Below are 25,852 nucleotides of genomic sequence, written 5' to 3'. Positions count from 1 at the left end.
CTTCGGGAAACAAATTAATGTGAGAGAAAGGAAACACGCGGGGTTTTCAATTGCAAGAGAAAACGCTTCCTCCTCAAGTTCATGTTCGTGGGCACGAAAAATTTCGTGGGGGGAATTAGTCCACAATTAACGCGCGTTTCACCGCAACTCATCAACAGTGCTTGGAAAAAAGAAACACAACTGCATTTTTCAGCGTCAATTCAATTTTCTTCAGACCCACTACACCAGTGTCTGTCCCAGCGCCATTTCCTACGCTTGTGATTTGCATGTAGAGGGATGGGCTACAAATCTTTCCCCCTAATGAGACGCACTCCTTCGCGTGAATTTTACTTGTTTCGCGCTAAAAGGAAACTGCTTGCCGGAAAGGACAATACTCCCACGCTGACGCATTCTCCCTCTAGCGTAAAGTGTTCCATGGGCGAAATGACCGGGTCTCCTGCCCTCAAAAGTCGATCATTGTTATTTTCTCCCAGATCGCGTGAGCGCTGCACTAATTATTGCTCCCACGAATACACCATCCGGCGTGAATTATGCGACTCGGGAATGGCAAATGCTACATCGAGCTTGGATCTCGTATTATTGAGCCTATCACCGCAGAGAAACCATGAAGACCGCATTCGTGACCGATGTTTTTATCTGCGGACCAAGCGCCAAGTGTTACCCAAAAGAGGAAAAAACTACTTACTCTACGAGTCGGTCACAGTACTGTATGACAACAATGAGTGCATGGCAATTTTTGCACCAACCGAAAATGATTGCTCTGGTAAAACACCGCATAGAGACCAATAAAAAGCACATTCCCACTCGACGATTTCATCTGCGGGCCAGGCGCAAATATTGCCAAAAGGAGCAAAAACAATATTCTCCGAGACGGTCACAGTGCTTTACACGGAGTACTCGGAGAGTTCCGGCGCCGACGGTCCGTACGGTCGTAAAACTGAGGGAGAATGCCGTTTTTATAATGTGATGAAATTTTAAGCTACGTTTACAAAAAAGTTCAATGGATGAATTCAAAAAGGTATCAGTTCATTGAGTTCAGCAAAATGACTTGAATATGAAAACCGGAGAGATAAAACCGGGCAAAAGACGGAATAACATACCATAATGAATTTCACATTTTCATAGAATATGATGAACTACCAAACCATTAGCCGTGAGTGACTCCAACAGCAGGGCGAGGAGTCGCGTATGCCGTTCAGATCGTTTTTTTCCATTAAATTTCTCACCCGGACACATTTTAAGAGCGACCGACAGCGAGTTTGTTCTCACTCACCTAATGTATGCAAGGATACGCTCAAAACGCCGATTCCTATCCAGTTTCTTACCAAACGTACACAGGAAATTTCAAAATTTTGCCTTGGACAGCGGCATGGAAACAAAAGCTCGTCTACCACACACTGATCCAAACATGAGGGCGGGGGATTTGAAATATTCGCTGACGACGGTCGCACATCGGTGTAACATCCGAGAGCAAACAAAACCAATACGCAACAGATGAAAATTTATAGGCGCCGGCCTCCTCGCGATTCGATTGAACAAGACTTCAATCGCCGGAGTATCGCATTAAGTGGGATTGTAAGAGAGGGATTGGAGGCACGGGAGTGTAAAAATGGACAGGCTGGAAGTCAAGAGGGATAGGATAGGTGGCCAATGGGTGGGGAAGGGGAGGAAGGGGTTTCGGCGGATTGTTGGGTAAACTTACGGCTCCGGGAGTCGGCAGGCGATGCGGCAAGAGAAAGTGGCTGACGGAAGAAACAATGGGGCAGAACCAAACTCCCACCCGGCCATTCCACTAACCCGTGGCCCTAGTAGATCGTTTCCAGAGCGTCCAACGTCCCTCCTCCCCCTTCCCTTAATCGCCCTGTCCTAACTACGTCACCCCCCCCCCTTCTCTCTCTCCCCCACCACACACACACACACACACACACTCTCTCTTTCCTCTCACTTCACCCGACCCCACCCCCCCAACGATACGCCCTCCGACCCCTCGCATGCTCAAGTGATCTCGAAGCGGAGGTGATGCCGGAAAGCTTTCCCATTTTTCGTACCCTCCTCCTGCCCCCCTCTTCTTTTCCTCGAGAATCCTTTGTGTTCTTTTATCCCTTCCCTCCCCCCCTTCCAACCCGAAACTCCGCGGCATCTCCGCTAACACAAACAACCATGATAATCTCTACTCCCACTCCTGATCCACCCACCAACTCAAGTTCTAACGCGCCTCATGTCTCCGGGCACGCGAAAGGCCAGACGGGCGGTGTGAAGAGGGGCGATGGGGGGGCGAAGAGGGGATGATGGACGCCTGCCTAATCTAGTCCCAAAAAGTGAAAATAGCAACCAGAAAACAGCAGCTCCCTACCCTGCCGCAGAATCAGCCGCGGTCGCCATGGACGCCCTAGACCCGGGTTCCACGGGAAGAGGAATACCGTGCTAGTGTCTTTCCGAAAAACGGGGGAGTACCCTCCAATACAACGAATGGTAGCTTCCTCCAGAAATCCAATGGCCAAGCTTGTACTGAATGGATATGATATCAGTAAGTCATTGCATTTTTAGATATTATAATTAGGCATGGGAGAACGAGAATAGCGAAGTAACACGCAATACAATAAATAAAACGCATAACCAAGCAAGAGAGTGACGAGTAGGGAGCTGGCGTAGGGAGAAATCTCTAGTAAGCCTTGTGTGTATGCGTAATAAGGCTACGGAGGGTCAATAGTATTTAGTATATCCAGACTAGAGAGTGCGTGGTTTATTTTTTTTTATTTTTATCTTACTGCGTAAGATAGGCGGGCCGCTGGCGAAGGGAGAAATCTCTCGTAAGATCTGTTTTGAGTGCTTGCGACGGGCGAGGGTCAATGCTATCTAGTTCACCTCAGCTAGTGTGTTTTGCTATCGCATATTAGTTTAATCATTTGTTCCGTCCAAAACGACTATCATTTTTAATTTCATATTTTTTACCCTGAACGCTGCCTCACCATTCGCTTTGCCCGCCATTTAAAGTACGGCTGGGGTTGGTCTTTCCCATAATACTTATACGGCCGTAGTTACCGTTCCTGTTAATCGACACGTTTATTTATTGAGAATTAATAAGAGATCTTATACATCGATTTTTAACAGGAAAATAACGTCAAGGAATTTTGCAAAACCCCTAATCCTAGGCAGAGAAAGACCGGCAGGCGGGCATTAAAGTCCTCCGACCAATGGGTGAGAAGGCATGAATGCTATCCCTCTGCCAACAGAATACAAGAGCAGTCAGGACATGCGTCAAATTCGACCTCTTCGCATGAATGAGGCGAGGACAAATGACGCTAGTGGATGGAAAATGGGAATCAGTACATTTAAACGAAGGTTGTCGTTGCGGATGTTATTTTAGAATTAAACTCGGAGGAGTTATTAAGAGAGCCATGGGATGGTTTGAGGGTTAGACATGAAAGCAGGCAGCGAGCTGAACATGCCAGTCAGATTTGTGGACGATAAAGCTGTAATTGACCAGTCAGTAAAGATACTGCAGTCATAATTAAGCGCATTACAGGATTAATGTGAGAGATGTAACATGTAGATACGAGAAAACGAAAGCAATCGAGTTCCTCAGAAGTATTAAGGCCACGCAATCAAGTTAAAGTAGGAGGTAATACATTAAAGACGGTAAAGGTTTTTGTGTTGAGCAGTTTTGCCCGAAAATTATTGTCGGCCTAGAAAAGAAACGGCCTAGGTGAGCCATCGGTGTCTTGGGTGAGCAAATCAAACAAGTTCTAAATTAATCACCTTTCTCGCATGCAATTCTACATTTTTTAAAATTTAAAACAGCGAACTAAAAGCGATGCGAAGAGAATCTCAATTTTTTTGGTTAGCTGGTAACTTTAAAATGCTTTTCTTCTTTGAAATAACTAAATGTTGCTTCGTTGCACTAAGTCGCTTACTAAAACGCTGCTTAGAGGTCCATCGCCGAGTCAATAATTGAAGTCCTGGGCCCGGAGTCCGACGAAAAGGTCAAAGGAAATGGGTTGGCCCTGCATACGACCTTAATGGAATACGAGCAGATAAAATGTTTTCGCGCACAGGCCACAACCCAAAGAAATATTTGCTAGGTAGTATGATTTAATGACTGTAAATTTAACCAAAATTGTAAAGAAAAGGTCAGCTAAATCTTTTGATTTATAGGCCAACGTCTTTCTTACTTCGTTTTCTTGAAGCAAAATTGATGCGAATAATTCACAAGTTATGTGATACAAGAAAGGAAAGCGCTGGATCAAATGAAATGGGTAAAGATAGTGAAAAACAAATAAATTCTAGTACGGCGGGGAAATTCAAAGATGGCAGAAGTGGATGACGGAGATACTGAGAGGCAGTCGGTGGTTAAAGACTGTGCTAGAGGAAAGAATGGGCAGCTTCAAGGGGATCGAAAGCATGAAGGGTCGAAGAAGAAATTTATATGGGGAGAAAGTAGTGCATCCGTAGTGAAAATAAATGAGTAATTTTCCACAATTTTATCGTACAACGGCACGAACTGGTTTTCCAGACTGTAGCATGTTAATGCGTGAAGTTACAACCTTGCATATTAATTATTTAGCCATGTAAATCACAAGCAAATTTTGAACTCCGTAAATGAATACTCAACAGCGTAAAAGGCGTAGTACCATTGTTCAATAGAACTACGGAATGCTGATAAGGATAAGTTAATTTTCACTAAAATTATCAAAACCTACTTAATTGTCAAATCTCAGCCTGTCAATTTCATTGCAACTATAGAGTTTTTCGAAATTTTTAATTCGAGCATGGTTGAAAATACACAGGGACAAGACGTCGAACAATACCTAAATTTCAAGGGCCATCTAGTATGATACTAACATGGGCGAATTGGCATTAACAAAAAATAAACAAATAACTCTACATTGTCTTTTAAATTTAACGGTAAACACGGTGTCAACTTTCGGGTTTCAAGGATGAATTACATTCAATTCTGCTAGCAAGGCTCGTATTTAATACATCAAATTCACTTTATTTGTTAAAGTCTTTCGCCGGGTAACTTATCTCGTATAACTTTGGTCATGTGCTTTTAATATAAACGATGCCTACTCCATAAATATAACTAGAGTATCAGAAAAGTAATCAAACGGCTTAGAGCTTTAATTATTTCTTATATGGCTCTCCATGATTGTTCCATAAATTTGAAGTTCTAATTAATCCAAACAATCTATGATACACCACTAGGACACGAGGAAGGGGATGATTGGACACCAGCCTTTAATTGTGTACGAGTAAGTGATAGGAATGATTAACAGTTCAAATAGAAACGACGATGAAAAGCTGTTTTCACACATCGAAATTAATGAGGTGCTTAACCTCGGTTTTGATGTGATTGCGAAGAGTACGAGAGACGCATGAACATTCAAATCTATGAACGCGGAATTATGCTCTTCAAATAACGATTGGGTGGTTTTGCCTTCCGATCAAGTCTAAATACAATAATTCTTATAAAACTCGGCGTATATCCCGACGATTTCACTCTAGTCAATTAACAGCACCAATTTTTCTCCACCATTTGGATTTCTTACCTTTTTTACTGCAATAGTTGGTGATAAAACAATATTTATTATTAATATCCTTATCTGAATCTATCAAGAATGACATTTCACGTAAATATAATATTCCATTTTTACCGAAAATCCTCAACCTTCTCCCACTTCCACGTCTGCCACAGGCACGTATATCATCACTGTGACCGAGAGCGTCATGGCTCTCTTGACCGTGACGAACCTTCTGATGGTTTTCAGTAAGCTCTTTGGTCGCATTCCGCCACTCTTTTGGAGCGATATTCGCTCTCCCGCTTTCCGTTCAAAGGCCCTCTGCATATGACCACGTGGTTTCCGCCCCAAGTTTTCTCCTTAAAGCGAATTCATCTCAATTATTTCCAAAATATCTAAGCTTTGTATTCTTCCTATCGTGCCTCTACTAGTCCGAGATAATGTAACAGTCTAGTTTCCCATAGGTCACACCACCACCCTCAACTGATGTTCTTTCTACAACAGTACCCTACGAATAACCAGAATAATGGGCTAGTTTATGCTCTCAAATAATAGCTTATAGAGACTTAATTGTTTTCATAATTTACATGAACCAAAATAACCTAATGCTTCGTATTCATGCGTGTTTGTGTGAGTGTATATACAGTGTATATATATATATATATATATATATATATATATATATATATATATATATATGTCGCGGTAGTCCAGTGGGTAGAACGTTGGACTACTGACCAGAGGGTCCCGGGTTCGATTCCCGGGCAAGGCACTCCGGGCACCTGCAGCTCCACCCAAGCTTAAGTGATTTTTCGGGTACCAGGTCTTCCTGGGAAACCATAACCGGCACAGGGAAAGGAACTGCCCCCCTACCCTGATGTGTGAATTTTCACACATCAGGGTAAGGGCTTAGTATTGGGTGATCTCTACCATCACCTACTAAACCGACCGACCTTCGGGTTGATTCCCCTATTCTCCCGAATTATTACTTTGAAACGTTGTCTTCTTACGTAAAATGAGACTCTTATACAGGAAAACTTGAGTTTTAGTAACCTGTAAGCCTCCACTAGAGTAATAAGGGCATATAATCAAACTCAAGGCTACAAAGACATTGGGCGGACTCGCGAATCGCAAATGAGCATTAATAGGGAAATTATTCCAGTAGGTATAACGTATCCCAGGTTTAATATGCTTAAAATCCACTTCTATCAAATACTTCTATTAATATTCCAGATGCATACCCCATTTGAAATTAATTGCTTTATTTAAATCCAAGCAGAGAAAAGCTTCACCGTCGAAAGTTAGTTTCATTCAAATTTAACATTTGATGCGGAGGAAGATCTTTCTTTATTCCTACTTAAGGTAACGTAACAAAACGGAATCTCGAACAGCATCGAAAGCTAAACATTTATTGCAAAACGTAATGTATTCCGTTGCCCCCATTTATGGCGTACGTACTTTTTTCAATTTGAATATTTTAGCTCAACAATTTACAGCTTTAAGTGCTTGGCGAATTACCATTATGTTTTCTCGGGGAGCGTATACATATACCCGCATATCTGAGAGAATGTTCGGAGGATGCCGGTTATGTCCCACCATCGAGAAAATTAATAGCTTCTGAGTTACTGTACAGCGAACATCCTTGCGCGAGATGTAACTACACACTGCCACAATGTGCTAAGCAGGCAATTTTGATTCTGTCGGAAGATAATGATAGGAAAGTGAACGGTGGGAGAAGAAAAACTTTATATGCGTAATACCAGACTAAAAATATTTTATGGCACATTATAACAGGACGAATGCGTCCGGAACCCGTTCGGGACATTGAAGCCGGAAAAAATTCTACCACAAAAAACAAGACAAAATTCTTCGATTCATCCATATCTTGGCCGTAAGATAAGTGCATAAGTTTTGACATTTGAAATAACTGTTGAAAAACATTCAATAAAATTATTAGTTCGGTGATTACCTAAGTGACGACGTGTCACGATCAAAATAAGACCACAACACTAAATGCATAACTAGGAGCTAGTCATGGTGCATTGCAAGGGGTTCTTTGTGGGTACATGTCGGGGCGTCAAGTCTGACCACAGTTCAAGAACAAACACTTTCAAATGTTAATAATTATCTCGGGGATCGGCTTCAAATACGCTTTTCATCGGCAGGTTAGTAAACTGTTTTATTTTAGTATCTTGACTCCATTCCTTTTACGATCGATCTTAACTTTAACGTGGCATAATTCATTCTTTTACAAGTAAGATGCTCATTGAAACGACTGAAGCATCATTTTCAGTGATGCTTTTATTTGACTATTTCATCATTTACTTGAGTTAATTTCACGCCGCAGTAGTACTTGTACATGGGTCAATGGCGCTAAATGGAAATAACAATGGAAAAATCACATAAGAAAATATGAGGATGGTATTTCTACCTTGATCAAAAAGTTCCCGGAATAACCACCGTGTGGCGCTCCCATCGTTCCGATTTGAGTTCTGTTTTTTTTGTTAAATTGGTACATCTGTTGTTGATATTCCCTTTAAATCTTAGTGTCATAACTTGACATTTGCAAAAGTTACGTAGCCAAGAGTACATCTATCTCTGTGTGTGTTGGCGATTTTTTACAATTGCAGAAATGGATTTAAATTTGCAACAACGAACTTGTATTAAATTTTGCGTAAAAAACGGATTTAGTGGCGCACGGACGTTGGAAATGTTGGAAAAGTGTTTCGGCAACGATTCTCTAAAAAAAACGGTCGTTTACCAGTGGCACGAGCGGTTCAGAAGTGGTCGTGAGTCAATCGAAGATGATGAACGCAGTGGCAGACCATCGACATCGAAAGTCGGTGAAAAAATTGATAAAGTAAAAGAAATGTTGGTCAATAACCGCAAATTAACCATCAGAGAAATAGCGGAGGACTTGAACATTGCCTATGGATCCGCCCAAGACATTGTGGTTAATGATTTGGGTTTCCGTCGTGTAGCAGCAAAGTTGGTGCCGAAAGACCTCAATTTCATGCAAAAAAGAGACCGTGTTGACGTCGCAAAAGACATGATTTGCGAGGCTGAATCCGATCCCACATTCATCAAAAGGATCATTACTGGAGACGAGACGTGGGTTTATGAGTACGACACGCAATCCAGACATCAGGCAAGTGAATGGCGTTCACCAAATGAGCCGAGACCAAAAAAACCACGTCGTTTTCAGTCAAAAAAGAAGGCAATGCTGACGGTTTTCATGGATTACAACGGTGTAGTGCATCATGAATTTTTGCCAGAAGGCCAGACAGTAAACAAAGAGTATTATTTGGGCGTTATGAGACGTTTGCGTGAAGCAATTCGCCGAAAGAGACCAGAAATGTGGGCAGAAAACTCGTGGATTTTGCACCATGATAACGCACCGTCGCACAGTGCTATCATTATTCGTAATTTTTTGACGAAAAATGCAACAAATACCATCCAACAGCCACCGAATTCACCTGATTTGGCTCCCTGTGACTTCTTTCTGTTCAATCGAGTTAAAAAACCATTACGGGGAACGCGTTTTAGCAGCCGAGAGGAAGTAATGGAAAAATCGCAGGAAGCACTGATGGACATACCGAAAACGGAATATAAAAAATGTTTCGAGGATTGGATCAAGCGCTGGCATAAGTGTGTTGCAGTCGATGGGGATTACTTTGAAGGGGACAATATAGATTTAGATGAATAAACTTGTATTTTTAATTTTCTGAATAAATTCCGGGAAATTTTTGATCAAGGTAGTATACTGCGTGTTACATTCAGTTAAAATACCTCGGAGGTCAATCAGTCAGCGTAAACGTCTCCGAGATGCCATGCAGCACTCAATGGCCAATCAATCTTAGTCATCAAGTTAAAAGCAAAATCAATGTACCTATGAGGGGTAAACATTACATATGATCCTTAAAAATATTAGAAATTCAATTGTTTAGTTATTGGTTCTTTCATATGAAATGTTTGAAGAACAAATTTATATCATTCAATCCTGATTATATCATTCAATTAAAGTCTAATGATAAAACAAATTTTCTAGACTAAACCGTTCTTGGCTGTTTTCGAGAAGAAATTGCCTATATCCAATTTTCAATTTACTGTCAGGATATCCTGGCCAGTCATACAAATTGCTGCTTCACATGTCAAGCATAGTAGGGTATCCTAATGGTTATCTATATTTTTAATTACCTTTTAGAAAAAAGCAAAACCCTATCTAGCTTAAATTGGTTTTTTACTCTTTGCCAACTTTTAATAGATTTGTTCTAGGTTGGCTATGCATAGTGCATCTGTTGATTCAACAGCAAAAAAATAGAAGGCTTTACACCCCATGTAAGCTCTAAAGGTGCCCACCCTCGCGAGTTTTTACTACAGGGTCACCGGTATCCACCCGGTGAACATCCTGCACTAAGTGAACTGAAAACATGGTAAGTTTTCATGATGCCAAAGGAAGCAATGCTCATAATAAATATTTTGCTACAATAACATACCGAAAACATTATCACTGCCACATGCCATATAAACAATCCCTGACCCACCACTTGGCCTTTAAGCTCCCGCACCAAACTATAAAGAGAATCTTGAGAATATCTCTTAAATTATTTGACTAACAACTAAGAAAAAAGCACCATCTATGAATCATTAAACATGAATAAAATATTAGGTTAGAAGTCTAACGACTGCATTTGGCAAAACTGAAAGTTATCACATAAAAGTGTTAAACTGTTGATTTATAGAAAAAACTGAAATTACGGAGTCGGTAGGTACAAATGATTTCATACGCTTCAGCACTGTGAAATATCATGCTGGGTTCCCTGGAATAAAATATTTTTTAACGTTCCAAACACTTTACTCTATTCATTCTATTTCGACGTCAAACATAATGTTCAAGGCACATTACAAAGGTTATCTCCGTTGAGCAAGAACTGCAATTAACTTGAAAACAGCTCCGAAACCGATTGAAAAAAAATCCCACGCTTGGACCAGGCATTTTATTCGAACAACTGATTGTGAAAGCGGCAGCCCTTTACCGCTGGACCCAATGTAATAATGCGAAGGTTATAAGTTCAAACGATTATATCTCTGGGGCATTTGAAAAAAGGTGGATTCTAAAGAACGGATAATTACTACAAGCGTACGAAACTCTCGCGTCCTATCAGCGAGCAGCAAACTTGGGAGAAAAATGCCGTCAATTCACGTGCAGTAGTGACCATAGGGATAAAATGTTTTCGGGAACGACAGCGTCTTTTTTAAGGAATTTTACAGTACCTTTTTGACTTCTATCTTGGAGGCCATTACGCGTGGGATTCAAGCCAACCGTGACCCGACGGTGGGTGGAGGGGGGCGGCACTAAGCAAAAGCCACGAAGACGCTGGATGATCCTAAAAAATAACTGCCATCGCTGTGCAGAGGGGAGGAAAACGGTGCTCTGCCGGGCGATATCTAACTTGAAAGACCTTGAGTGAGCATCCTTGGCGGATCAAAGCGAGATAGATGGATCTGCAGAAGACTTAAACACTCACGTCGGCCCGACGGCGTCGGAATCTCCGGCAGGGAAAGCTCAACGCGTGGGTGGGAAAGAGTACCTATAATGGACGAAAGGGTGTCGGAGTGTGAGTGTGCTCGGGTTTTGTGAATTGTTAAATAAAACGAGGACGAGGAAGGCTGAGCGAGGCGTGGGAAACGAGGATTCCGGATTAGAAACAAGAGGTGCGAAAGACGTCGGGACTCGCGGCGTGAACCACGGTGGTGGAAGAAAATTCATTGTATTTTCACTTCGAGTGAAAATGCATCACGGAGCGAGCGGTGCGAAAAGGAGACGGGTGGAAGGGAGACGAGGTTGGGGAAAAATATGGACGACCCCCTTCCAGGAAGAGCCCCCACACCCATGAGGCTGGGACTGCTTCTCGGGCCCACCGGCAGCTTTTTCTCATTTGCCCTCCAACAGTGCTCCCACTTTCAGACCGTTGATATTATCTATCCCCGGATCAACCTAAGGCGGGGATTCTCGCGGCTTCAAATTTTGGGCATCACTCTTATAAGCAAATTAGACAGAACAGATTTCAAATTGTTTGCACCTAAATCGGCTTAGGTCCAAACACAGTTCTCAACATTTTCATACAATTGTACTCGTGTTAATATTGCTATTCTACCGTTTAAGGTTGGCTATAGATGGACACAGACTTTTGCAACGGCACGACAGCAGTACATTTCTCTGCCTATGCTTATAAAATACAATTGAACGACAATAAGCCCCAAATAAGCCCTTGTTCATTTCCTCATTCTTTCCACGAAAGATAAGGGATCAGGATAACACCACACCGTGCTAGGGGGGGAAAATATTTCGGGTTAAAATTAGTCTCGTGTGTAATCATCCCCTGCCACACACCCTAGCGATGGCGAGCAAACTACTAAAAATACTAAAAAATTACTTACTTCCTACCGTAATTCCGTCCAACATGCTTCCATCCTACTTCTTTTAAAAATAACTATGAGCTAGGAAATGCCATAAAATGGCCTTTTCACTGATTTTAATATTTTACTCTGACACAAGTTTCGAAGTGCACGTCATCCTAGAAGCTTATGATGAAATAAATTATTTATTTCTGTGGAAAAGAGCATACATCTGTTCACTCGATATGCTTCAAATCCACCATATCACACATAATACTGCTTAATTTAATACTTCGTAAACCCCAACTCAAAGAGGAAACAAAAAAGGAGGAAAGTTTATAGATTCGACGTGGACATACGAATTCATTTTAAAGTAATGGTAAAGCATTTTCACCTCACTGGGGCGTAAAATCCAACCGAAAAAACTAACCGAGGAAATGTCGCTGGGGGAAAGAGATCGGTTTTGGGAAGGGCGGCGGTTGGCGACAGAGGCAAAGAAACAATCGGAAAAGAGAATAGGAAATACCACCAGCATTCCTCAGCACGGAGAAAATAGAGGACTTCCGCCTCGAGGCACAAAAATAATCAGCATGAATGCCGGTGACAACTGCACATTGACACAAACACGGGCCTAATGCATCTCTCCATTTGCATCCTGTTTTTTCTGTACCATAACTCTCAGTCCTCTTCTTAGGGCCTAAAGAGAGTAAAGGTCGAACTTCGCCAGTACATAAAATGCTTGATCAGTGCCAGCAATGGAATTTTATTCCAGTCCATTTCTTTCGATTACTCAGGAAATTTGGATTGGCTTTCCGCTGCAAAAAAGGTAAATATGTCCTCAGGACTGTAATTCGATTGCGTCAAGGTCATAATTCTCGGCAAAAAAAATAGTAACGGGCTTCTTTGCGACGTTGCCCCACCCCTCCCCTAGTACGGAATGTCTCTCCGCCTTAAATAAATGACCATTTCCGCTTATAAAATTTCACCAACCGAACTTGATACTTATACTCCCGATATCAGTTGTTTGTGACGCAGCTGGTTCAAGTAGAGCCATTATTTGCCTCAATATTTTGATGTAACGGCCGAAAAAATGGCCGAATGATTTTGCGATGACTTTTCAAAACCAAGTTTAATCATCCATAAGAGGTTTTTTCCGTCCCTTTGATAGAAAGTCGAAAACCATTTCACTTGCAAATTTGGAAGGGGCTTATTCCTATCTATTTATAATCTCAGCGTCAATGTTATCGATAGATAAGGCACCATTAGAGGATATCAGCTTGCTCATAACAATGCTACGGAAAAGAATTCGCTAGAATTCCCCAGGTCTTTGCTGTAAGTACTACTCGCGGTATCAAATGATAGGGTAATTTGAACAGTCCTCCGCCCGTTATATGCGTAAATGTCTAAACTTGATGGCCAACTTCAACGAGGAATCCGCAGAGCCGTTCTTTTCTCGAAAATTATGGGATGAATGACTCGAGGGACCGACAATTCTCACAAAATAGGTAGCAAATGCCAACGATGGATCGAAGAAATGTGCGGAGACTAGTTGCTTTGGCGGGAAAGGCGATCGCCGGATAATCCGAAGGTCGTGGGTTGGAATCCCGCCACATGCCAGAATTCTACTGCCATTTAGCGTTGTTTCATAAAGCTGTGTTTATGGCACCAAGTGCCATTGGAAGATCACGCAATCGAAATTACTGTGCTGCATTATGCAATGTGAAACCAAATATTTTACATAAAATCTGCAATAAATATGGCGAGAATTTACCAACATCGCTAAGCATTCTCCATAAAATAAGGACGAAATAACACCCTTTATATATATATATATATATATATATATATATATATATATATATATATATATATATAGACATATTATATACATATTTATATATATTTATATATATTTTTATAAATATATTTATAAATATAAAGATATATTCCTTTAATTGTACACCAACGCTGCACTTATTAAAAAAATTAATGAAAATGTTTGCGAAAGTCAGAATTTTTAATTCAAAATTTCTAACCCATTTACAGGGAACATGTATTGTAAAGTTTATGTCCAGACAGAATAGTTTTCATCAATAGCGTAAAATCACCAAGTTGACAGGAGATGGGCTGACAGCACGATAAACTGAACTAATATTAGCAATCTCACTTGATCCACCTCCTTCCCGACGGACTGCAATCCTTCAAACGGTATCCCCCGAATCTGTGCCCCAGTTCGAGACCGAACCGGTAGCCTCCCCCTCACCACGCCCATGAAATGCTCTTCCAATTTGGAAAAAACGCAAGAGCGGGAAGGATTCCGTCTTCACTCGTTCCAAGCGCAGGACTCACTGTGCGAAGATCCAAAGCGGCTTTTGAAAACAGACGAGCTATCTCGCCTCACATCACGCCATAATGTAGAGAGAATGTCAGATTAGAGACTTACGGCAGTGAGAGACGTATTGTGGCAAGGGTCATGGGTTCAGTTTGCATTGACTGCTTCCTACCCGTGAAACACTTGTATCAAAGATGTTGAGGCTAGCACAAGATCCAATCCAGAAATTCTTAAGACTGTTTATTTCACCGTAGTTACTCTCTTCCAGCTTTTAGACTTGGTATCGCACCAAGGTCGGTAGCTTTGAGGAATGCCAAATGAATTAACATTTTCAGAGAATTCTAAATGGCAAAAAACAAGTCGCGACTAGTTGACTTATTGGTAAGGATTAGTGCAGTCATATAATTACGAGTATGAGACATACGTTCGGATTTCTCATACCTTCACCGTCATGGTATGTAAATACTTATTGCCAACTGGAATTATATAGGTAACATCGCTCAGTCGCCAATTTTGAATAATCGTAAAGTAGTCGCATTATGACGGCTCGAACGATGTCCATAGAGACCGGGATTCAAATCCAGATGAGTCTACTGGTCATTATCCGGTAAACCAAAACTGCGTAATTTTCTTGGAAAGAGATTTATCAGGGAAACCAGGCATGAACCACGAGGAGGAACTTCCACCACTACCCTAAATATGCTATTCCATGCACTTTGGTCTTTGGCAAGATGAGAGCGCAACCACCCCACCTACCGAAAAAAACTTGAGACTTACTAAGAACCGAAGAGGGTTCAAAATCCATACACATATCAACCACATAGCTACTCAACAAAATGAACCAACAATGAGTTTTTTTGCGAAAACAGTGATCCCTAAGTGGGCGGTACATAATAGCACCGTAATCTAGGTCCTCTGAAAGAGCATTTTAACCGTCGATCATGTGATAAGTCAGGGTTTACGGTTTACGATCGAACAACCGGCCGACCCTTCCCCCATCGAAGGCATCTGAGAAATACGGGGGGGGACGCGCTTTGATTACTAAGCTAATTTACCGAAGTTCGATCAGAACTTTGATCGGCATAAATGAAACATAAACGTATTTAAATGTTAAATATGTTAATACCTAAATCAAAACATTAAATATAACACCCTTTTACTTTATTCAATTTAAAATCATTTCTGTTCAAACATAACCGGCACTCTAGCACATGGTAGTAATTTTCTACGGTAGACTTTTTATCACATAAAATCATATTTAAAGACTGAAAACGATCTTTCTGCCGGTGAACGAATCAAAAGTGCCTCTTCAATTGAAATAATTTTGTTTCGCTCATTTTTTCATGAGAACTATATCATCTATACATAATGTTTGGGATGAATCACTCAGAACTGAAACTCCAGGCTTTCTTTTCAAAACATTTTTAAGTTTTATCACTGACTGTATTACTAAACGATCCCCATGAACTCTAATTTCAATCTCTCATATCATAACCACAGACATTTATCCAGTAGAATTTTTCCTTTGATTCCCTGATTAATTATACAAGAAGAAAAAATGACTAATAAAATAACACCACTATCTTGCAGCAGTTACCTCGTCGCTGTCACAAATGTCTCCGGCACTTGATCCAAATCAGAGAACACCTCTTCAGTTGCCATTCGCATTCTACATTTCCAACCGCGACTAACCAGCTTTCCCTGAATTTTCTAACTAATGTTTGGAATATGATTAGGTTTTTCTATTAAAACATGCCTCTTCAATGCCAAGTCGAAAGAAATCCCCAGGATCTATATTAGGTCAATCATATAATTTAATTGACTTTTAAGGAAACATTTATACGCAGGATATTATTGTTTTATTAAAAGACCGAAATAAAAAACCATAAACACTAATCAACGGGTTTGGTATGTGATAGCAGAGTTCACCCAATACAAAGCCCGACGGGAGTGTGAAATTCACACATTAGGGTAGGTTATCCAGTTCCTCTCCCTGAATAGTCAACTTGGTACACACAGGGGGATCGGGATTCGTGCGGTGGCTATCGTACTGGCTTCCCACCTAGAGGGCTCGGGTTCAAATCTCGGTGGTGTTGAATATTTTTCAGAGGTATCTCGATCCCTACTTGAGGTACTTTGTGGAGGGCACTTTGAGAGAGTACGCTGTCCGTCGGATAGGGCGTTAAGCTGCGGACCCCTTGGCGCCTCTCGTAAAGAGTAGGCTAATGCCGACGCCGGGTTTCTCTCCACCCTTCATTCTTTCCTGTCCATCCCCTATGGCGCAATTAACCCAGCAGTCAGTCGCCTCCCCTAAATACTACTATTACTTGGTACAAACAGCTTTTATGCATCGTTTTTATACGTGTTCCTATCCCTTTTCTTTATAACTGTATCAATGTGAATGAACTTGTTTTCGTCATGTGGCGGGTTTTCATGGTTTAACGTGTGAGTGTATGTATGTGTGCGTGTGTCTATGCACGCACATACATATATATATATATATATATATATATATATATATATATATATATATATATATATATATATATATACATACATACATATATGCATATATAAATATATATATATATATATATATATATATATATATACATACATACATATATGCATATATAAATATATATATATATATATACATTATTAAGTAATCTACCTGTTAAGGTAGGTAGGTTTTGGATGGAAACAACTACCAAATAAATATCTTGTGACTCCTAACAAAACACAATTCAGCAATCTACTCTGCATCAAGGTCTTCATCTCGGTGTAATTCCTTCCTCCCTTCATCCTATCCAACATCCCTGTCCTGTTCCTACCCTTTCCTTGCTTGCCTAACATTTTCCCCTCTATTACAGTCTTCAACCTCCCACTGCCGATTAATACGCCCTTCATCCATTTTTTCTGCCTCCTTATGATTTATTCCAACAAACCCCTCTCCTCGCCTATCATTCCAAGTACTTCCTCATATGAAGGATCTCCGGTTTTCCCGGTGTATGGTATTCAAGAAGTTCTCTCTGGTTTCCCACCGGGTCAGGTTGCAGTACACCGACGTTTCGAATTTTTTCGAAGTTTCGACGGCTTATTTTATGCTCTGAAATTTACCCTGAAGACGATGGCGGAGTCAGCCTTCGAAACGTCGGTGTACTACAACCTGACCCGGTGGGAAACGCGAGATAACTTCTTGAATACTTCCTCATATGTTTTCCTTTCGGTCCATTTCACCTTAAACATCCTTCTCCACACCCACAGTGCAAAAGCCTCCTATCTAAGTCTATCCTCCTGCTTCAATTACCACATTTCCGCCCCATACATAGATACGATCCATACCAAAGTTTTTACGAGTCTTTTCTTAACATCCTTACTCAAAGTCCCCGTCATCAACTCCCTCCTCCTTGTGAAAGCCTCTTTGCCTAGCGCAATTCTTCTCCTTACGTCCCAACTACTTTGACCGAGTTGGTCCAAAACACTACCGAGATACGTAAACTGTTCCACTTGCTCTATTTTTTGCCCTCCTATTTTAATGCTAAGCTTCGCCTTTTTCATTCCAGAAAATCGCACAACCTCTGTTTTATTAATATTGATTTTCATCCCATACCTGTCGCACTGAATTCCCAATTCACTCAGCAATGCTTGCAACCCCTTGGCTTACTGACAAACTAAAGATTGGTCATCAGCGAACCTAACTGATTTTACGAATTCCCCGCCCACTTTCATTCCTACCTCCAATTCTTCCCATGCCTCTTTAATATTTTCCTCTACATACAGGTTGAACAGCAGCGAAGATAATGGGCAACCCTGCCTTACACCTCTTCCTAACACTGCCCATGAGGACTCTCCGTTCACTACCTGGGTATTCTGAGACATTCATATATGCAGATGTGCGTGCACTGCTGATTAGCCTTCTATCCCTCCAATGAGGCGGCGCTCGGGGTGGAGGTGCCAGAACAAACACATCTACCTAACTATAATCTATTCCTATTTTCTGCAATATACTCATGAGTTTTTCCCAATTCACTCTATCAAACGCCTTTTCGAACTCAACGAAATAGTCAAATACGTTCTGATTGTATTCTATATTTCTCTCGACTGGTGATCTCATTACTGCAATAGCAACGCACGTGCCTCTCTCCTTCCTAAAACCAAACTGATCATGCCCTAAGTAATCATTTGCCTTGCACTCTCTCCATCCTTCTGTTGATGATCCTGAGAACAACTTTAGCTTCATGGGAAATCAAACTTATTGGTCTGTAGTCCTCACATGACGTTGCCTTTACCTTTTTCGGTATAAGAACTAACAATGACATCACAAAGTCTTCCGACCAGATTCCTTTCTCGCAGATGCTACGAATCAGTCGATATAGCCTCTTCCTCCTACATTTTCCTAAATATTTCAGTGGTTCCGCAGGAATTTTATCCACCCTCACGGCCTTATTTAGTTTCATCTCTCTTAATGCCCTTCCTATCTCATCGTCGATTATGCCGGAACCTATGCTATCTTCCTCTAGACCACGTTCCTTTTCTATGTCTAACTTTGTTAGTCTAAGTTCTTTACTATAGTTCTTCTATATATTCCTTCTATCCCTCTTGGATCTTTTCTGTGTCAACTATTATCTTACCCGCCTTATCTCTTACTGTTAGCACAACTCTTCCCTTTTCACTTCTCGATAGTGATTTAACCTAGCTGTATAGCGCACCATTTTCACCCTTCTCCGGCAAATTTTCCTTATCCTCGCACTGCGTCTTCCACTATGCTTTTTTGGCTTTCTTTATTGCCCGTCTCAATTTACTATTTAAATCTTTGTACTTCCTTCTCCCTATCTCTGTGTTTACCTTTTTCCAATTTCTTCTCTCATCTATCTCTGTCATCATCTCATCCGTGATCCATGGGTTCCTCGTCCTTTTCTCATGAACGGTTCCTTATTTATAAAACATTACCACCTGATGATGAGGCGCAGCATCGAAACCATGGTAGTCGAAATTAAACGTGTGTGGAAGTGTAAAATTTCTCTTATTTTTTACCCTCATAATGGAGGAATTCCACAAAGTTAAGCCTGAAACTGTTAACTTTAAAATAGGACAGCAAAAACTAGAGCAGGTAGAACAGTTTACGTATCTAGGAAGTGTTTTGGACCAAAACGGTCAAAGTAGTAGGGACGTAAGGAGAAGAATTGCGCTAGGCAAAGAGGCTTTCACAAGGAGGAGGGAGTTGATGACAGGGACTTTGAGTAAGGATGTTAAGAAAAGACTCGTAAAAACTTTGATATGGAGCGTAGCTATGTACGGCGCGGAAACGTGGCCATTGAAGCAGGAGGATAGACGTAGATTGGAGGCTTTTAAAATGTGGGTGTGGAGAAAAATGGAGGTGTAATGGACCGAAAGGAAAACAAATGAGGAAGCACTTGGTATGGTGGGCGAAGAGAGGGGTTTTTTTGGGATAAATTCTATGGAGGCAGGAAAAATGGATGAAGGGTGCATTGACTTGCAGTGGGATGTTGAAGACTGCAATAGAGGGGTAATGCTAGGCAAAGCAGGAAAGGGCAGGAACAGGATAGGGATGCTGGACGGGATGAAGGGAGGAAGGAAGTACTCAAGGATGAAGAGGGACCTGATGCAAAGTAGGTCGCTGGATTTTGTGTTTTGTTGAGAATTAGAAAATATTTATTTTGTTTTTGTGTCCATCCATAAACCTACCTTAACCGGTAGATTACCTTATTAAAATAATAATAATAATAATAATAAACATATGTAGTAGTAGTTTTAAGGGGAGGCGACCGACAGCTAAGGTCATTTGCGCCATAGGGGATGGACAGGAAAGGATGAAGGGTGGAGAGAAACCCGGCGTCGGCATTAGCCTACTCTTTACGAAAGGCGCCAAGGGGTCCGCAGTTTAACGTCCCATCCGACGGACGGCGTACTCACTCAAAGTGCCCTCCACAAAGCACCTCAAGTAGGGATCGAGATACCTCTGAATAAACATATGTATATGTATATATATATGCATATATATATATATATATATATATATATATATATATATATATATGTATATATAAACATATACATATAAACAAGAAACACAGTTATCCTTCAACCCGAAGGTAAACATATATACACACACAAGTATATATACACATATACACACATGTATAGACGATTCCGCCTTCCCACCTATTCTGTGTTGTCTTTATTGTTTAGCTGTTTCCCAGTTCGAGTTTTCTGGAGTAGATCAAAGGATTTCTACGAGCATTATTAATGGCGGAAAGGCTGTTAATCATTTACGCAATTTCCACTACGAACAGCAACTACCTAAAACAACTCGATCCAGAAGAATGAGAGGCAAGAATTTGAGTGATATATTTGATGAAAACAGTAACACTGCCACCGTTGAGCAACATCAGAGATGCTTTCTACGTTCTTAAGCACGTTCCTTTTATTATACTCCCTTCCTGTAGAAGATTGGCAACCTTGAATGCGCAGAGGGCAGGATATAAATTTCGGCAATGAAGAGCACTATGAAAGCCGAACGCGATGGTTTACGGAGACGACCACACCTTGCGGAAGCAATGGCTAACACTCAAACGGCATTCAAACTTGGATCAAACGAAGCTTGTCATGACGCGGGAAGGTTTTCTACGACATATTTCAAGGATGATGTCAAAAGCAGGCGCCTAAAAAGACATCAACTGACTATGAAAAGTATGAGAATATTCCTTTCTCGATTTTTATAAAAACTAACGCTCTGCAGAGAGACTTTCCGACGCCAAAAGTACCTTTCAAACTGAAGAAAATATCTAATCAGTGGTTAAACATGGAATATAACTATTAGTTATAACAAGTATATCTACTATTGGGATGAAATGATACAACGCACACTGCTTCGCCCCAGCGCGTAAGACGATTGAAGCTTTATCGGCCTAAAGAGAAAAAAAACCAAGTGTCATGGGTTACAATAAAATACAACAAAATAGTTGCACTTAGGATTATCCGATAGAAGCATTTTTAATCTGCTCCCCATGGTTTATAGCTCGTTGAGAAGCTCCACAGTTACAATTCTGCCAACTTGAAAGACCGTCGGAAGGTATAAACCACTAACATAAGACCATGCTTAGTTTTCAAAAGGGTAGTTCAAAAATGACTTTTTGAGACAATATCGAAGTATTTCCCATTTTTCCAAAAATTCTCCCTAACTAAGAAAAATTTTAAATTCTTGACTCTAGTTGTGAAGCGCCGTAATGGATAATTTGGGAATTGCCAATCTTATCCAGCAACTATTCTCAAACTGCAACCGCAATATAAGTATAAGTAGAGGCAGGCTCTTACTTGTGGTTGTTTAATATATTGTGAAAAAATAAAATTGTCAATTTCTACACAACTAATCCTGTACAACGCGTTTAAATGCCTGACCACCATGCAAAACCGTAATTCTTGTTATTGCCACAGTTTTCTCTTTGTCTATGGATTTATTTCGAAAACTACGTCATACTGAACCTCTATTTAAAATCGAGGCGCTAAAATCATCATTCCATGCCAATGAGGGGCCATTTTTCGAGGGGCAACAGACTTCGCTACACCACAGATTTACACCGTCATTTAGCAGTAGTAACAAGTTACCACGTGTCTGCGAATTAAATGAGAAATTCATCACAAGTGTAGGTACATTAAAGATTTGGTTTATTCCAAGTGCACGATTTCGGATAAGTCTTCGCGAATTTTCCACCGGGTGAGAGTGTTAACTGCCGGCGTTTCGATGACTTTGTCATCGTCTCAGGACGTAAATATGTTATGTACTTTGTAGCTATTAAAATGAATATTAAAACGGGCACTATCCCAATTACTGGCAAGTTGCACATGTATTTAGAATTCACGTTTGTTCTAACTAGCATATTAATCAAGCGAAATATTTTACAAATTTCAGAAACCACAGTACTCAATCACAAAGATTGTTTCATTGCCCAGAGATTATCTAATTACAAAAAAGAAGTTGTGACATTGACATCGCAGGGTAAGTATTCATTCTCGGTCCCAATTTGCTAGAAAGATACTTTACCCGAAAAGTCCACAACCTGTGTCAACCTGACGAAGCCAAGAAACGTTACATGGAATCAAACCCGGGTACCTCACGGTCGAAAAGGAGCCCACTAGTCCATGGCTCAGTACTACGCCACCAGCCACTAATCATCGTACGTTAATCCATCGATCGACAATGTGCAATTCTTTCACAGATGACATGTATAAATATAGTGCTCGTGCAACTAAATTTCATTAAACGCAAATTCATAAAACATTATGAAATATGATTTCTCTAAATTTCTTCAACTGCAGAAGGACGTTCATCCCTATTTCCTCTACGGCTTTCTGAAACAATGTCCAGAAGAAAAAAATACAATTATCTGCGTAAACAAAGGCTTTTTAACTGTCACTTTATTTAGTAAATTTCACTAGTTAAATTGAAAGCTGACCGTTAAACTGAGCAATAACTGATGTATGGTGTTGCTACAGTTACAATGTTGACATTATCTAATGAGCAATCTTATTTATTTATGAAATTGCATTTGTCGGTAATCTTTCTTTAAATTTAACGCTCACATTAAATAACGACTGGATTTAACGAGACATTATAAAACCGGGCCAAGAGAAGTAGAGCAATCAAATTAAGCAGAGGAATATGGCGAATGTAAACACTGGTTGATGTTTACATAACATATTAACAACCTCAAGAACAACAGTCAATTCCTAATTTGAAGATTATTTCACATTTTATACGAAGTGATACATGATTTCATTATTTCTAAAAGGGATGTACGATATGACAGGCAGATGAAGTAATACAACCGAAAGATAATGTGACTCAAACTGCATGAATTGATCAAACAATATGATTCCTGATCATGTAAACGAAAAAGATTCGTCTCATGTAAAACACCCAGGTTTTTCATGAGACGAAATATATTTCAAGTAAAACGGTAGATGTTATATTTTTCTTACTGTTACTGCTTTACAGCGCTAACGAATTTATTTTGACAATTGATGAAAACACCATGCACTTACTAAATTATATTTACTGTAAATAAAACCATTCTCCACACACGTCGCAGAATATATGGTGAATAATATAAGGTTAACCAATAGTGGAAGCAACAACAATTGCTCGGACCATATCGCAGAATGAGATAAATGATTCCTTCAAACGTAAAGCCATGTATAAGGATTCAAATATTGAATTCAAAATAAAAGAACATCGTAAACAAAACGCGTGGATGATAAAACCGTACCAACCACCTGAAGCATGCGAAGCAGACAAGTTTTCCTTTGTCTTTACAAGATTCCAATGCAGCCTTACATAGAAACGAAGATATTTGATTAAAAGAATACTGAAGGAAAATACCCTAATGCACAAATGCATCTAACAAGCGAGCGTATGGGTATTCAAGCCTAACAGAAGAGTACTGAGAGAAGAAAGCAATGACAGAATGGATTAGGGACTCACCTCAGCTCCTACGGATCTTTCTATCACGGCGTCCACCATTGACCGTGCAAAGGAACTCCTGAATCGTCCAATATCCTCGTCGTCCATGTCAAGCGCCTCCGCTGGCCACCGAACGAGTCGAAACTCTATTTAAGTCCTTCGAACGTAAACTCCAAACTCCCTTGCGCGCGAAACACATACGTCTCACACTGGATCCACCGCTCGACTGACGAGGCGGATGGCCACCTGCCTGCAAGGCTTGAGGGGAAGAATTGGCGGAGAGGCGAGTGGGATGAGAAAAATGGAGGGAGGGAGAGCGTAAAGGGAGGGAAAGGAAGCAGGCCCGAAGAAGCGCTCTACGGACGAGGGGGAGAAGAGGGCGAGATCATAGCCCGTGACGATCGACCAGGATTCACTGGTGCGGTTCTCAAAGGAGGATTGGCCACGACACCCACACAAAGAGAGAGAGACCAGTGGATAGAGACAAACGGCTAGGCGAGGCCCGAATTCAGGATGTTTTCTGTTAATTTAGAGCTCTCGTAAGTGAAAGCCTAACTACACCCGCGGAAAATGTTGTCGTTTTTGTGGCGATTAATTGACTGGAGGTAGTGTTATCATGTACATGTCAAATTGAATGCCTCTATTTTATCTTAAGCATTTTACGAAACACTTCTATTCTCTCCTCTTCTTCTATTGGCCATTTATTTAGGTTACTCAAGAAAAAAATATTTCGTTGATATGGCAACATTTCATCAATAGACAGTCTGAACATAATCAATATCTGAGAAATCTAATAGCATTAATTGATGGCATTTAGATGCATTTCTGCAGGCATTGAAAATGAATGACACCTACTAAGCTAAAGGAATCTGTCACTAGCGCAGATTTTTGGTTGAATGAAGAATCATTCATTTTACACTGCTACAAAGTAAGTTTTAAAAAACTGGTATGATGCGTAAAAATCGCGACATTTTTTTTAAGATAGTAGGATATGTGATTTCTACAAGAGTAGGGGGACCAAGAAAAATAAATTGTCACAGAATGCCCATCTCATTTATGTCAATGGGAAATATCTTAGGTTCTTGAAAAATTACTTCGATTGACTAAAATCGCTCTCTCAAAGCGCTCACATGTCTCCCAATTCGTTCAATATTTATACAAGATTACCAGTAACTTTCTAAAAAAATCCTCAATGAAATGTCATTTGCGTCTAACTTTAAGCTTTTGCGCCCACCCTTATACAAGTGTGCTGGAGGCGGCCGCGGAGAAGGGGGAGACACACGAGGAGAGTCAATAAGAGGTGAAATGAAAGAGAACATGAGAGTGAAAGAGATTACAACGAGTGAAGAGGAATTAAGTCCCATGACAAATATCATAGAGAGGAGTAAGAGCAAGAGAGGAGTAGGCTTGGCTGTCAGCCTAATGATTACCCAAAGTTTTAACCCAACACACACTTGGGAGAAGTATGCGTAGGGCCACTAATTTTAGGACTTCTGATATTATAAGTATATTACAAGTTTCACTAGATTTCCAAGGAAGTGATTCTTAATCTATAATCAAGGCAAATAATTAACATCGGAATGCCCAATGGAGATTTAATGTGACTCGTCCCTGTATGAACACTGTGCCGTCCGAAAGCCCAGCCTGAAGGATATGATTGCAACTGACCATGAGTACATAGGATGCTATTATTCGTGAGCTCAAGCATTTTTCAAGTACCAACACAGAATTACAGTGCAGCGTGTTTCACGCTTTGTATATCCTTTTTGAAACGCTAAGTCGGAAAATATAGAAACATGGAAGCCATTGGGGAGATACGAAAGGAAAACCACTTTCCATTTTCCCTAAATATTTTCGATAGCCTTTACATTTCAGATACACTACTATTTGTTTTGCAAATAGCAGTTTAAAATTGTCAAGAATACATTTTGCATGGATGTGAGGATAAAGGAAAGAGCTCCCGATGTTTTTCTTCCCTGCCACCTCCCCCAACATTTCAACCCAGGCGAATTTACTATGAGAAAGACATCCAATATCACGTTTGGTACATCCCAGACCGGATAAGCAGAGGGTGATTTGAAGTCGTATCAGTGATCATTCATTCAGGAGTTAAAAAAT

General features: G+C 40.6%; 1 protein-coding gene across 1 annotated transcript in view; it reads right to left on the bottom strand.

Annotated features, from left to right (window-relative positions):
* The window catches only part of LOC139692487 (uncharacterized), a 110,082-nt gene extending 86,172 nt beyond the window's left edge, over positions 1-23,910 (bottom strand). The window contains exon 1 of the mRNA XM_071590705.1: positions 23,756-23,910. Coding sequence (XP_071446806.1) covers positions 23,756-23,842 — 87 coding nt within the window. The 5' untranslated portion in view covers positions 23,843-23,910. The remainder of the gene's footprint in view (positions 1-23,755) is intronic.
* Positions 23,911-25,852: the final 1,942 nt, after the last annotated feature.

Source organism: Hetaerina americana, unplaced genomic scaffold, assembly GCF_022747635.1.
Source record: "Hetaerina americana unplaced genomic scaffold, ioHetAmer1.1.p SCAF_4, whole genome shotgun sequence".
NCBI classification, from domain to species: Eukaryota; Metazoa; Arthropoda; class Insecta; order Odonata; family Calopterygidae; genus Hetaerina; species Hetaerina americana.
The sequence above is the reverse complement of the archived record's forward strand: the minus strand, read 5'-3'. Positions and strand labels throughout refer to the sequence as shown.